General features: G+C 40.5%; 1 protein-coding gene across 8 annotated transcripts in view; it reads left to right on the forward strand.

Moving 5' to 3' along the window:
• ppp6r3 (protein phosphatase 6, regulatory subunit 3) overlaps positions 1-13031 on the forward strand; it is a 45145-nt gene extending 32114 nt beyond the window's left edge. For 4 of the 8 annotated variants that reach the window (XM_041996372.1, XM_041996376.1, XM_041996377.1 and 1 more), the window contains 7 exons: positions 396-600; positions 717-814; positions 1045-1240; positions 4925-4942; positions 6396-6494; positions 11636-11707; positions 11806-13031. In XM_041996372.1, coding sequence (XP_041852306.1) covers positions 396-600; positions 717-814; positions 1045-1240; positions 4925-4942; positions 6396-6494; positions 11636-11707; positions 11806-11857 — 740 coding nt within the window. In that variant the 3' untranslated portion in view covers positions 11858-13031. The remainder of the gene's footprint in view (positions 1-395; positions 601-716; positions 815-1044; positions 1241-4924; positions 4943-6395; positions 6495-11635; positions 11708-11805) is intronic. The other 4 variants (XM_041996375.1, XM_041996380.1, XM_041996378.1 and 1 more) reach the window with 2 other exon arrangements.
• Positions 13032-13043: the final 12 nt, after the last annotated feature.

Consider the following 13043-nt stretch of genomic DNA (forward strand, 5'->3'; position numbering starts at 1 on the left):
CTTTGGCAGACTTATTTAGTTCCAGTTTCATTAAGGTTTTCTGGATGATGACCTTGTGTAAGAACTATGATTGACTTTATTTTCAGTTTATAGTCACAGTAGAAATGGTAATACTCAAGGAATAAATATGTGGAGATGTGATTCAGAGACCTTCATATTTTCTCACTGTTTTTAAAAACCAATATGAAGACTGTCTTTGGATACCTGGTCTTGTTTCTTCATTTCCACTGTTCCAGTATTATTAAAACTGGATTTAATAATACTATTATTAATACTGAAACAGCAGCTATTCTGCTAAAGGTCAGCTGGAAGTCAAAGCTAGCTAGATGTTTTTCCATGTTTCTAAATCTTCTAGTTAGGTTGAAAAGAAATGTTCAAAGCCACTTATACTGCAGGTCCGGTGTGGACAGCCAACTTTGATGACATCCCCATGGACACAGGAACATCCACGGCTTCAGCCTCCAGCCCCAACAATCCTGCTGCACCCTCCCCTCTGTCCTCCACTAAAGTCCTTCCCGATGCAGCATGGAGCTCTTCTCCAGCTGTCATGTCCAGCTCTGAAACCGGCTGGGCTGATTTCTCCAGCTTCTCCCCCGTCAGGTATGACACCGGAACTGGTTCTGGTTCTAAGCTACAGACTCTTTAGGGACATTTTTCACTGTTGTTGTATTTTTTTTTTACTGAAAAATTACCAAATATAAACTTCTCTGTTTCAGTCCCAAAGACCCTTTGAGGTGCAACTCTCCTGTTGCCATGGAGACCAGCATGGAGACAATAGATCCCTTGGGAGTCAATGCACCAGTCCCACCTGAGGGTTAGTTCTGCAAGCTTATCTGTACAGTCTGAGGTTGTTCCAATAGTCTGGTTTTCCCACCAGTGACACAAATCTGGTGTCTTCAGAAGCCACAAATAAGAAATGCAACATTTAAAAAAATAAGAATGTCAGAGGAAACAGGACTGCTGAGATGGCCCAGTTCAGTATGTGCGATTTCTTCAGAGTGTACACACTCTGATCAGATACATGTCATCATTAATGCCTTTCAGAGTGTGATGGCTGGTTGGAGGGTGGTGCTGTTCCTCCCTCCTACACCTCACCGAAGGACTGCAGGAGGTCGAACCAGGAGGAGGAAACTTCCTGTTCTGAGCAAAGGAGCATCACCGAGACTGTCATCAACGGCTCCATGAAAGAAACAGTCAGCCTCACTGTCGATGCCAAAACTGAGACGGCTGTTTTCAAGAGGTTTGTCCATCACATCGAGACACACACTCGTCTGTGATTACTGGCTGAATGTCATGAATAACTTTATATAGATGTATATAGATCATCCCTTCTTAAATTCTGGTCCAACATCTCGTGTTAGTGTGATCAACAAGGAAGTGTAAATTAGGTCTTCTCTGTACACTCATCATCCACTTTATCAGGACCCTATTTTCATTCAGAACTGCTGTAATTTTTGGTCATAAATTCAACAAAGTGTTGGAAACAGATATTTTGCTCAATATTGAAATGATAGCGTCTACGGTTCTCATGAACAAAAATGTCAAACTTGATACGGATACTGCACAATACTCAATACTATTTCAATTTTTTTAATCAGTCAGAACACCACAAAAATAACAACACAATGTCAAAAATATAATAATAAATATAAAAAAGGCATTAAAAATTTAATATAAATTTTTTTTAAAGCTATTAGTTTGTGCAGATAAAGTCTTCATATAGTCTCTAATAGTGTTCTCAGACTGTTTGCTCACTGTGGTGCAAAAAATACATAACTAAAAAAAAACTTCAACCACTAGTTAGTGTTCTTGTTTACATAAGTGTCCTTCAAAATACTTGAGACGAGATCAAGTTAACAGTAGAACAAACTAGTTGAGTTTATGTTTTAAAACTACATTAATTAATTAAAAAATAGTTTGATAGATTAACTTTTTGAATGTTTTTGTCTGCAGTCTACATTTAAAGGCATTAACATCTGACTGTAAGCTAGGACGTGATCAGCCAGTAGCAGCTTTGAGCATTTCATTCATTTCAGGCTGATTATGGAGCAAAACAGTAATCTGCTCCTCCTGCAGCTCAGAGTTGAGCAGAGCAAACAATAAATGTTTGTTAGTCTCCAGTAACACCAGAAAAAGTCTCTAAATTTGTTGCTAGGCGCTTTTATTTATTTATTTTTCAAGAATTGCCAAAGAGGTCTAAAAATTCACTAATTATAGCAACAAGTTGCTAAGTTTGCAACACTGTAAACAGTGGGTCCTCCAGGGAGATGCTGTATGTGCGGGGCTGCCTGATGCAGTGCCTGTTTAAAATGGGCTGGTCCTTTTCTGTGAACCAGCAGATGCCAAAATGGCATTGAAGTATAGATACCTGTTAATATCTAACTAGATACTAAATGTTAGAATCGGTTAGTATCTGGGAATCGAACTTTTTATTTATTTTTTTATAGCAACACACAGTTTTTGCAGATTTGTTGGCTGCACATCCATGATGAAAATCTCCCGTTCCACCACATCCCAACTACTAGATTGAGATCTGGTGGCTGTGGAGGCCGTTGGAGTCCAGTGAACTCATTGTCATGTTCAAAAAACCAGTTGGAGATGATCTGAGCTTTGTGACATGGTGCATTATCCTGCTGGAAGTAGCATCAGAAGATGCTCCACTGTGGTCATAAAGGGATGGACATGATCAGAAGCAATACTCTGGTAGGCTGTGGTGTTTAAACCAGGCCACGTTTGTACTAAGGCTTGGGAAGGTTTGGTAAACCCTGATCTGTTTTTTCATAGCCAACATTACTCTGACCTGGTAGGCAGGGTATAAGCCAAATAGTGATAGATGCGCCAGTGACGTAATAGTACGATTTCTTGAATTATGACGAAGAATGTGACACAAAAACAAAAAACGGGAAAATGATGAACTTCCAGGTGAATTCTTTTGTTGTATCTATGGCATTATATCAAGCTCCACCCTTTAGGGTCAGACTAGTAAGATTGTGACCCCAATGGAAGGGTCCTAATAAAGTAGGATGAGTTAGATTGAATATTCTGGGACCCTTCCTAGTTTTTGTCTTTGGAAATGCAAAAAAATTGTGTACCCACCCATCCCAAACACAAATCAGAAGGCATAAGGGGCTCTAAGGCTAGGTTCACACTGCAGGGCATAATGCTCAATTTCGACTTTTTTTGTGAAAGCCGAATTTATTTTGAGAGTCCGTTCACGTTTCCAATGAAATGCGACTTGTATGTGATCTCCTGTTTGAACCTTATGCCCTCCAAAAGTGTTCAGCATGCGCAGAAGACACGACAACGTGACAGTTAACGTGCGTGTGATGTCTTCGTGCGGAGGTATGTTGCAATTTTAAAGTTATTGTCCAACCGTAGCCAGCTCATTTTCAATGGCATCGTTTTAGGGAGGAGATTACAAAAAAGGAGAGCCAGATTTGTGGCCATGGCATTTTGAGGAGCAGTGGCAGCAACGTCTGTACAGAGAAACATGTGGGTACGGAGTCGCAGCCAGGAGTGGTGAGAGAGTGATATGGGCGCCTTCACAGATAAGTGTTTATAAACAATGTTGTGCGTGACGTGTAGGTTGGATTAATGCGACCTGGCCGTTAAGACTGAAGTCGCATGGCAAAAGATCAGATACGTATCGGACCACATATCCAAGTGGCCTGGGTCGCATTTGAAAAAAACGGATCTGTGTTGTTCAGACTGTTATGAAAAGATCAGATACAGGTCGCATTTGGGCAAAAAAAACGGATTTGGGTCACTTCTGCCTGCAGTGTGAACCTAGCTTAAGTATGCCAAGAAAATATGCCCCACACCAATACACCATAAGTGTTGATCCAAGGCAGGATAGATCTATGCTTTCATGTTGTTTCCCCAAAATTCTGACCCTACCATTTGAATGTGGAGCCAAAATGGAGACTTTTCCCAGGTTTTGGTCCAGTAAATAGCTGCTCACTGGATTTTTTCGCTTTTTCGGACCATCCTTTGTAAACACTATAGATGATTGTGTGTGAAAATCCCAGTAGATGAGCAGTTTTTGAAATATTCAGACCAACAACCATGTTGCGTTCAAAGTCACTTTAAACCTCTTTCTTCCTAATTCTGATGCTCAGTTTGAACATCAGCAAGTCATCTTGACCGTGTATCCATGATTAAATGTATTGAGTTTCTGCCATGTTATTGGCTGATTAGACATATTGGTGTTAAAGACGCATCACATAACTTTCCAACCAGCGTCCCGGAAATAGAACTTTTTTATTCAGGACACTGTGTGACGTTGCAGCTGAGTTTCACTTCACACACTAGCAAACGGATATAAACACACCCGCCATTTTAAACATGCACCGTGTCTGATTCAGCAAAGAAACGCAAGAAAATGTTATCGGAGGAAGAAAGGAAAAGAGAGAGTGACAGAACAAGAGTCAAAATAAGACTGTCTTTTATCTGGCTGGAGAGAGCTCACAGTAGGATGCAAGATGGATGCCGAATTATTATGAAAGGGGCCTTGTTGCTCGGAAAATTGCGAAGGTTCTGTAGTGCAAATTCAACAAGCAGTTGAACAGATGGATCTGATAAAGTGGAAGGTTAGTGTTTTTTGTTCTACTCTAAAATCTTGACCCTGCTCAGTGATTCAGTCTGAGCCGGTAATCCCACAAAAAGACTGTCAGTTATCAAGTTTCAGCTTTAAAGGAGTATTTGTTAAATATTAAGTCTGTGAAATGCCTCTGTAAATGTCTAGGTTTAAAGATGGTTGTCCTCTGTCCCACCGTCCTCTTGATGCTGCATTTAATGTATGTGTGTGTGTGTGTGTGTGTGTGTGTTTGTATGAGTAAATAACAGTGTAATGAAATGAACAACACTCACAGTCTGAGCTTCCCCTCTCTCTCTTGCTGTGCGTTGTGGGTGTGGTCTTCTTCAGAGTGTTGAAATCTTATCGGTATGTACAGCCAATCAGAGATGAGCCTGCAGCCGTGATGTAGTCTTGTTGTCACGTCAACCACCAACTTTTTTTCCCCAGTTTATATCTTTGGTTTCTACTCTTGTTTTTTCATTATCTTCATTCTGCATGTGTTTCTACCGAAGCTGTTGTCCACTTTTGTTTCTTCAGTTTTGGTTCAACCTGATCCAGTTTATCTAAACAGTCCAGGCCGACGGAACCCACTCAGGACTTTGCCCCTAAAGGCAGGTTTCTGACGTTTCCTTCAACATTTGAGTTTATTAATGCTCTGATGAATTGATTTTGGGCTTCAGCACTTTAACCACTGACTAAATGTTCGTGACTTTTAAAGGATGTAGAGCAGGGGTTTCCTAGGCCGGTCCTCGAGGGCCACTGTCCTGCAGGCTCTTAATGTTTCCCTGCTCCAACACACCTGACACACATATTTGTAAGTTATGTTATTGTCTTTATTACATTTATGGCTAAAATTATTAGGCTATTAGCTGTTGTTACATTATTGGTTGCTACAGTCCTCCATGGCTGAAATAAAATGAAGACTGTTAGTGATGACCTTGGAGCTGGTTATGTGAGGATAGTAGGTAAATAGTTGCATAAATAACTGTAAAGGTGTACAAAGGTAAATAGTTTGTGTTTCAATGCCAGTGTTTTTATTTATACAAAATATTGTTAGTAGTAAATTCGGTTTTGGTGTTTTGGTTGGCTTTTATTGTGCTATATCTATTAAAAGATTTATTTACGTTATTTTAGTCTCATAATTAGACAACTGGAGCTGTCCTGAGAAGATAATGTGTGGGCGTTGACAGGGATTAAAATGGTTGAGCTTCTACATGTATTTTTACATAATAAACACGCTGACCAAAAACAGCAACAACAAACATGTTTTGGAGTTTTAAGAGAAAACAGCAACTGTTTGTCAGTGGTTTAAAAGAAATAATACATTTTTAAATATGTTGATGGAAACTAAATCCGCGACCGTAATCATGGACTGATAATAAAACACTTTTTGTTCTTCCAGTATCGGATCGCTAGCTGTTCTGCAGAACTTCAGGTGTTTCATATATTTGGATCTTTGTAGGTGTTTTGCTTTGATTGAGTCCTCATCAAGACTCTTGGTGGTTCTCTGAGACAAAGCAAGACTGACGGCTGGTACGTTTTGGTCCAATCAGAGTTCAGTTTTCAGGCATTAACGCAGCTAAACATTCAAAACAGCTGATTTTCTCCATTTGCTGTACATGTAGAAGTTTCTCCTGCGTAGACTTCCCAATCTCCTTCATTTCCACACCACCATCCTTTTGTTTTCCTGTTTTCTGTCAACTCAGCATGCTCCCACTTTCACCTGTCACTATGTTGTGTGTGTGTGTGTGTGTGAGTGCTGAGAGTGGTCACTGTGCATCACATATTAATGTTGATGTGTTGTACCTGTCTGTTCCAGTGATGAAGACAAGCTTGCCTCTTCAGAGAAATACTTAGTAGTGGAGTGTGTGGAATCAGACATCAACAGCTCGGCTGCAGCCTGCTGTCCCAAAACAGGGTCAGACTCCAGTCCTCCAACACCATCACACACATGCCTGCCAACATGCTAACCTGCAGAGAGGGAAACAGTGTCTGTCCAGGCTTAGCAGAACTAATCATCAGCTCTCACATGTTTGCTTCCTAAATGTGTAGCTGTCATTTTCTCTGTCACCATTTTAATGAAACTGGTTTAAAATTCTGATCAGAAACTCTTAAACCAGGTTCAGTCTGTGGATCTCCTGGTTCTGTTGAATCCTACACTGGAAACAGTTTTACATGTTCTCACCAGCTTTGATCCAAATTCTGTAGTTTCCTGATCAGATGGTTTCCTTCCCGTGCTCTCCTTCATGTTTACCGTCTTTGTCCTCTGGGTTTCCATCCTTCTCTACTGACCTCATCTCTCACACTCGTTGGCTGAACTGATGGACCACTCAGCATCTCCACTGCTCCTGATATTATTAGACATGATAAAGATGACTCCCAGAATCTGTTTCATTAGCTTAAAGAACCAGAAGACGGATCATTCCAGGCCTCACTGGAAAAAACAAAGAAAATAACTTTTGAAAATTTTTAATCAAAATCTTGCGTCTTTTCTCACTCTTCTTCCTCCTCTACGTAATTTTGAATCTTACTCCTGACCAAATTAACATCCTGACATGATGTAGGCTGCTGATGTTTTATCTTTCTAACCATTTTAAAACGTCCTGTTTAAAGATGTAGGCTGAGGACGATCCTGCTAATGGCTGAGTCAAGTTCAGATGCTTTTATATTGACTTTTTTACTGTAGATGGAAAAAATGTTTTTTATTCCCTTAAAATCTATTTAGAATTGAAATGTCCTGTAAAGTTTTTATTGTAGGAGGTTCATTTTAGATCATTTTATTAGATCAAAAATGTGCTCATTTAAATTGCAGATGGTTCGTTTAGCTGCTGCTGTTTGTTCTCTATTGATCCAACTCAGAGACTTAAAAAAATAAAACATGTTAATAAACATAATTATAAGAACACAGATTAAAAAATGGCCCTGCTAACAAATACCTGGTTCATAGACTGAGCCGTCCTGGATAAATTAATTTAGTTGTTCCAATCCTTCCAGACAACACTAGACCTATGTTGACAGTTGTAGTTATCTGATGGAGAAACGGATGCAGCAACTGGGATAAATCAGAGATCTCTGGTGGTGTTACTGGGATCTGTTGGAGCCACTCCCAGTTCTCCCAGTGGTCTGGTCACCACTGACACCACTGTTGCCTTCACTTCTCATTTCTTTTCATCTTCCTCCTTCAGTACTTGGTATTTTTCCAGCTTCTTATGTTCCTTCTTAGAGCAGGATCTCAGCTCTTTCATGCCGCACCTTCTTTGATGATATCTCCCATCTTGATCCTGGGATTTCCAGTCTGAAACCAATATAGATGTTCCTCTACACTATTTCAGGCACCTGGTTATGAAACTCCATGTATGCCTTACTTGTCTGCATCTAGGAATGTCATGATTACTCGCAGTGTAACTACACTCCCTACTTTTTGCGTCTGGATACACAGGCAGAAATGATTGACAGATGGCAGCTCAGCTCAAAGGCAAGATGCAAAATGAGATTTACAAAGCATCTAGTGGTATTTGAGGTGGAAGGCTTTCCCCTCCAGAATCTCCTCAGCTACACATGAACCAGGTGGTCCTGAACATATCAGTCTGAGCCGTTAGCACTGTTAGCTGCCTGTCAGCAGCTCCAGCAGCTCTGGAAAGCTGTGGAGGTTGTGGCAGCCGCTGGAAGTGCTGCTGGAAGTTGCTGCTGCTACGATTTGAGCTGCTGTCTGTCGCCAGATGAGGATCAGCAGGTAAAGAATAAAGTCCAGTGTTACGTTTACACTCCTCAGAGGCAGAAATCCGTCCCATTGCAGGAATATTTCATCAGAAACTCTGTGAAAGAATAGAAGTCTGAAACTAGCAAATCTACAGCAGATAAGCTCCCATCCCTTCATACACGTTGGTGGGTGTGGTTTTCTATTCCTGCAAGGTGAGGTCCCGTCTCTTTGCATCTGGAGGGAGGGGCTGTGAGGTTTTTAAAAACTTCTCATGGCATAGATACGACTCTGTCACGAAAAACATAACCTGGTTTTACACTGTAGAAGGCGTTATGAGCCATTTTTTAACCACAAAATCCCATTTTTAAAATTTAAAAAAATAAAAATTTTATCAACAGTATATGTATTTTTCATAGTTTCATCACAGTTAAGTAATACTGTGTTGTTTACGGCTCAAATAACATGTTTGGGGGCACTACCCCTTTAATTTCACAATTAACCATGGTTTAGTTGCTGCAGTTAATTAAACATAAAGATCCATAAAAGATTGTCTAAATTATCAGCAGATCAGCGCAACTCAGAACAAAACAAAGTTAAACATCCGTGTGTTTTGGGTTGTTTTTCCCCGTAGTGTTGAAGTGGGAAAGTACATTAAAGGAAGTTATTCCCTCAAAACAAAGGGATTAAGTCTTGTTGGATTTCTGAGGAAAAAATGAGCAGTGTCATTGTGGAGGACGACTCACCAGAAGCATGACATCAAAAAGGAAATACATCCAAGCACAATAACCAGCAACTTTGTATGACAAAGTAAATGTAAATATTCAGTAACTCGGTTAAATGACTTATCTATCGTAACATTGATATTCGGTGTTATGTCATTTGCAATTTTCTAATTGTGCACAACTTGAGTTGGATTTAAAGCCACATGCCGAGTTCAGCAGCATTACTGAACGTTACAATATATGAAAGAAAAAAAAAACAGAATATATCTTTTTTGACAGAATTTCTCAAATTTAACCGACTCAGCATTAGGTCAATGCCTTTTACTCATCAGTGTGCAGTGGTCTGTGGAAGAAACCATGTTTAATTCCAGATATCTGTCTTGTTTCTTTATTTCCACTGTTCCTGTCTTATTTATGTGTCGAAGAGCAGACATTCTGCTAAAGGACAGCTGGTGGTCAAAGCTAGCTGGAAGTTTTCCTGTGTTTCGAAATTCTCCACAGAGAAAAGAAAAAAAAACATTTTATAATGTAGTTTCCAGAAAGAAACCTCCCAAGTCCAGGTGAAGAGTCCTGAAGCCGTTTCCATCGGTTTTCTCTGAGATAAATCCAGAGTTAATTTGTAGGATTTATTAATTCTTTACAGAGCAGAGGGGATTTAGTTGGAATAAAATTACGTGGTTACTTTGTTATATTATTTTGTTATGGTTGCATCAAAAGATGGAAATAAAACCTAAAGACCTATAAGGAGTGTTCAGGTGATTTTACACATTTATAGTGTTGGGAATTTAATTAAAGCAGAACAATCATGAGAATTTCTGATAACAATCGTACCAAGTAAATCTATAATCATATTCTCTGCCTGCATCTTCCACTCTGCTACTCTGTTCTGGACTGTCTCAAGGCGGATTTATGGTTGCGCGGCGTCTGCGTAACCGCCGTAAGGCTCGCCGTAGCTTCGCAGAGGCTCGACTCGCACCTCTTCCAGACCTGACGTGCACCCCTGCTACGCAGATGGTTACGTGGAGGTATCACCTTGTAATTGGTCAGTTTAGGATCACATGTTGCCGGATATCTGGATCTTCTCCCTGAATTTGTGTGATAACCACCATTTTTAAAAAACAGTAACCAGTGGATCCAGTTGATGAGAGGCTGATCAAATTATTTCTTCGTTATCTTCCACAAGCTACTAAAGACACTGAACCATGCTGGACGCCATTGTTTTAAAACAGAAAATACCTATCGAACTGAAATGAACCATCAAAAGAACACCGACCTGGTGAGTTTACCGGCCGATACCACCCCTGCTGCCACCTTCGGGTTAGGAGGAGAAACTGCAACACAACACCAAAACAATGCGTACACCCTATGCTCGAGTGTGAAAGAAAACTCACCAGCGTCAGCTACGCCGTGGCTGACCGCACGCAGACGCCGCGCGAGCATAAATCTGGCTTCAGTCCTCTTTGGACAGTCTCCAGCGGGGGACCTCTCTGGTGTGTTGGACCCCGTACTCTGTGTGACCATGATCAGAACCTCTATGATGTCTTTTAGAGCAGCCTCCTCTAGACACTGATGGGACTTCTTGATGGAGGACACTTCTCCAGACTGTCGGAAGTACATATCATGCAGGGGTTTATCCCTCCATGGTGGTTCCTCCTCCTCTTCCTCGTTGAGTTTTAGGTGTCTGAGACATTCACTGAGCAGTTCACCACTGGGGGCCCCTTACTCCTAGATTGTAACACTGACCCTCCCTAGTCACCGGCCTCATTGCCATTCTCAGGGTGGTGGTCATGCATACAGTAAAGCCATACATGTTTACCTACCTTACTGTCCTACATTCAGCCTGCCAGATTTTCCTGCGATGGAAAAAAGAGGCTAACATCTCTGATCTCAGATGGTTGTTCTGTCAACCTGACTTCATCTTCTGTAATGGAAGACTATTAATCCCAGAGAGAATTCTAACGTTTTATTTTAATGAAAAGTCAAAGTCATGTTAGATTATTTTAACGATCAATAATTCAGATGAAATGATTACAGAGATATGACAAACATGACCACAATCTATTTTTTCTATAAAGATAAATTAGTGGTTGTAGCAGCACGTGTTAAAGCAAACTATTTAAATCAAACAAAATTAACAAAATACAAACATGTACAAATAAGATAAAAGAGAATAACTAAATATATAAAGTGTCCACAAAGTGTAAGAAGTTTAAGAATAGTCCAGGTGCATTTTCTTATTTATGTATCCTTGAATAATAAACACTGAATAAAAATGACGGTATTAAACTGATATAAAGCACCCTGGACTTATCAGGTCTAACCTCCTGGTCCACAGCTGGTGGGATTCAGTAGAGCTGACATCCTTGTTGCTGGATACACAGTCACAACATCCTGTCCTGTTGTCATGGTTACAGCTCTTATTTGTGGGATGCTGCAGCTCTCAGCACTGTGAGGGTAAACTCGCTGCTGCTGATGGAGAGGATCTAACCAGCCTGGTTTAGCAACTCACTTAAAAACACTGAAGGCAGTTGTTACTCCAGCTTCAACTGGCCTTTAAATCACTTCACTCTCAAATGTTGTAGCTGATCTTCATCACTCTTTGATCTGACGTGGTCTTCTCTCGTATCTGGTTTCCAGTGAGAAGTGTCGACCCACAGCGGAGCTTCCTAATGGTCCTCTAAAAGAAATGTCCACCACAGACGAGGCCAAGTAAGTCTTCTGTCTCTCAACTGGTTTTGGTTTGTTTGAAATGTTTTTTGATGCTGCTGACGTTCATCTTCATCTCAATTTTCATCCCTCTTTTTCAGGCTGGACAGGAGTTCTGTGGCTTCGGAGCAAACGATAAACGGGCCGGCATGAGGGTCTTGCATCACGTACCGACGGCCAGCTCGTTCTGCCCAGCAGGTTCTGTTTGGGCCCCCCAGCAGAGGCCGCAGCTCACAGCTGAACCAATCACATGCCCCTTCAGGACCAGCAATACTCCCATTGGCTCATCACAGATGGACGGACGGACGGACGGATGGATGGGTGGATGATGTGTACAGACAGGATGGACTAAACAGATGAAGAAATGGACTCAGATGCATTCAGAATAATTTTTTTCTGCATTTTGTTTATATACTGTTGTTCCTATGAGGTGATGTGCGACTGATATTCTGACACTCAAATTAAATAGTAATGTTGCTATAGTTACAGAAATGATTGTATGAATAAAATATTTTGTAAAAAGAAACGCGTAAAAAGAAAGATGAGGAATTAGCAGAGAAACGATCAGAAAAACATGACTTTTTTTTTAATATTTGTAAATGTTTTCTCTTTATTCTGAGTGATATTTTTTGTTTACCATGAAGCTAAGGCATTACTGGTACTAAACGTTCATGTTAGCTGGACAGTTAGAGACGTCCCGGTGTAAAAACCCTCAAACTGATGGTTTTAGCAAGAACTAAACGTCTGTTTGGTTCAAAAATTCATTTATATTTTGACCACAGGTTCTTCCTCTGAGCTCCTCACATCCCTGCATCAGTGATGAGGAAGAAAATAGTAAGAAAACTTACTGAGATTTAACCCATTTTAAAAAAAATTTAAGGGTTTTTGGACTCACTATTCAGTGAGGCGAAATGGCGAAAGCGGCTTCAGTTTGCTAGGGAGCATAAAGACTGGAGCAAGCGAAGAAGGTCTGATGAGTCCAGATTTACTCTGTTCCAGAGTGATGGAGCATCAGGGTACAGGGCTTAAAGTATTCCAGCACCGTGCCGGATCTCCGGCTTTTCACTATGATTAAAAAAAAAAATACGGGTATAGTGGTTGAGACTCTGAATTATAGAAAATGAACTGAACAATGTTAAAGAAGGAAATTACACGTTTTCATCTTCGAAAATAAGCAGAATTTGCTGCTGCATATGTTTTCAGTGTTCAGCAAATAGCGACAATATACCACACTTCGTTTTCTCCGCCGAGTTAACCTGTACGTGAACGTTATCTCCGAGTGGTCTTGAACGCAGCATCCAAGCCGATGGTTTCACAGAAATCAGATTTTAAAAAAATG

The sequence above is a fragment of the Melanotaenia boesemani genome, chromosome 10 (genome assembly GCF_017639745.1).
Source record: "Melanotaenia boesemani isolate fMelBoe1 chromosome 10, fMelBoe1.pri, whole genome shotgun sequence".
Classification (NCBI taxonomy): Eukaryota; Metazoa; Chordata; class Actinopteri; order Atheriniformes; family Melanotaeniidae; genus Melanotaenia; species Melanotaenia boesemani.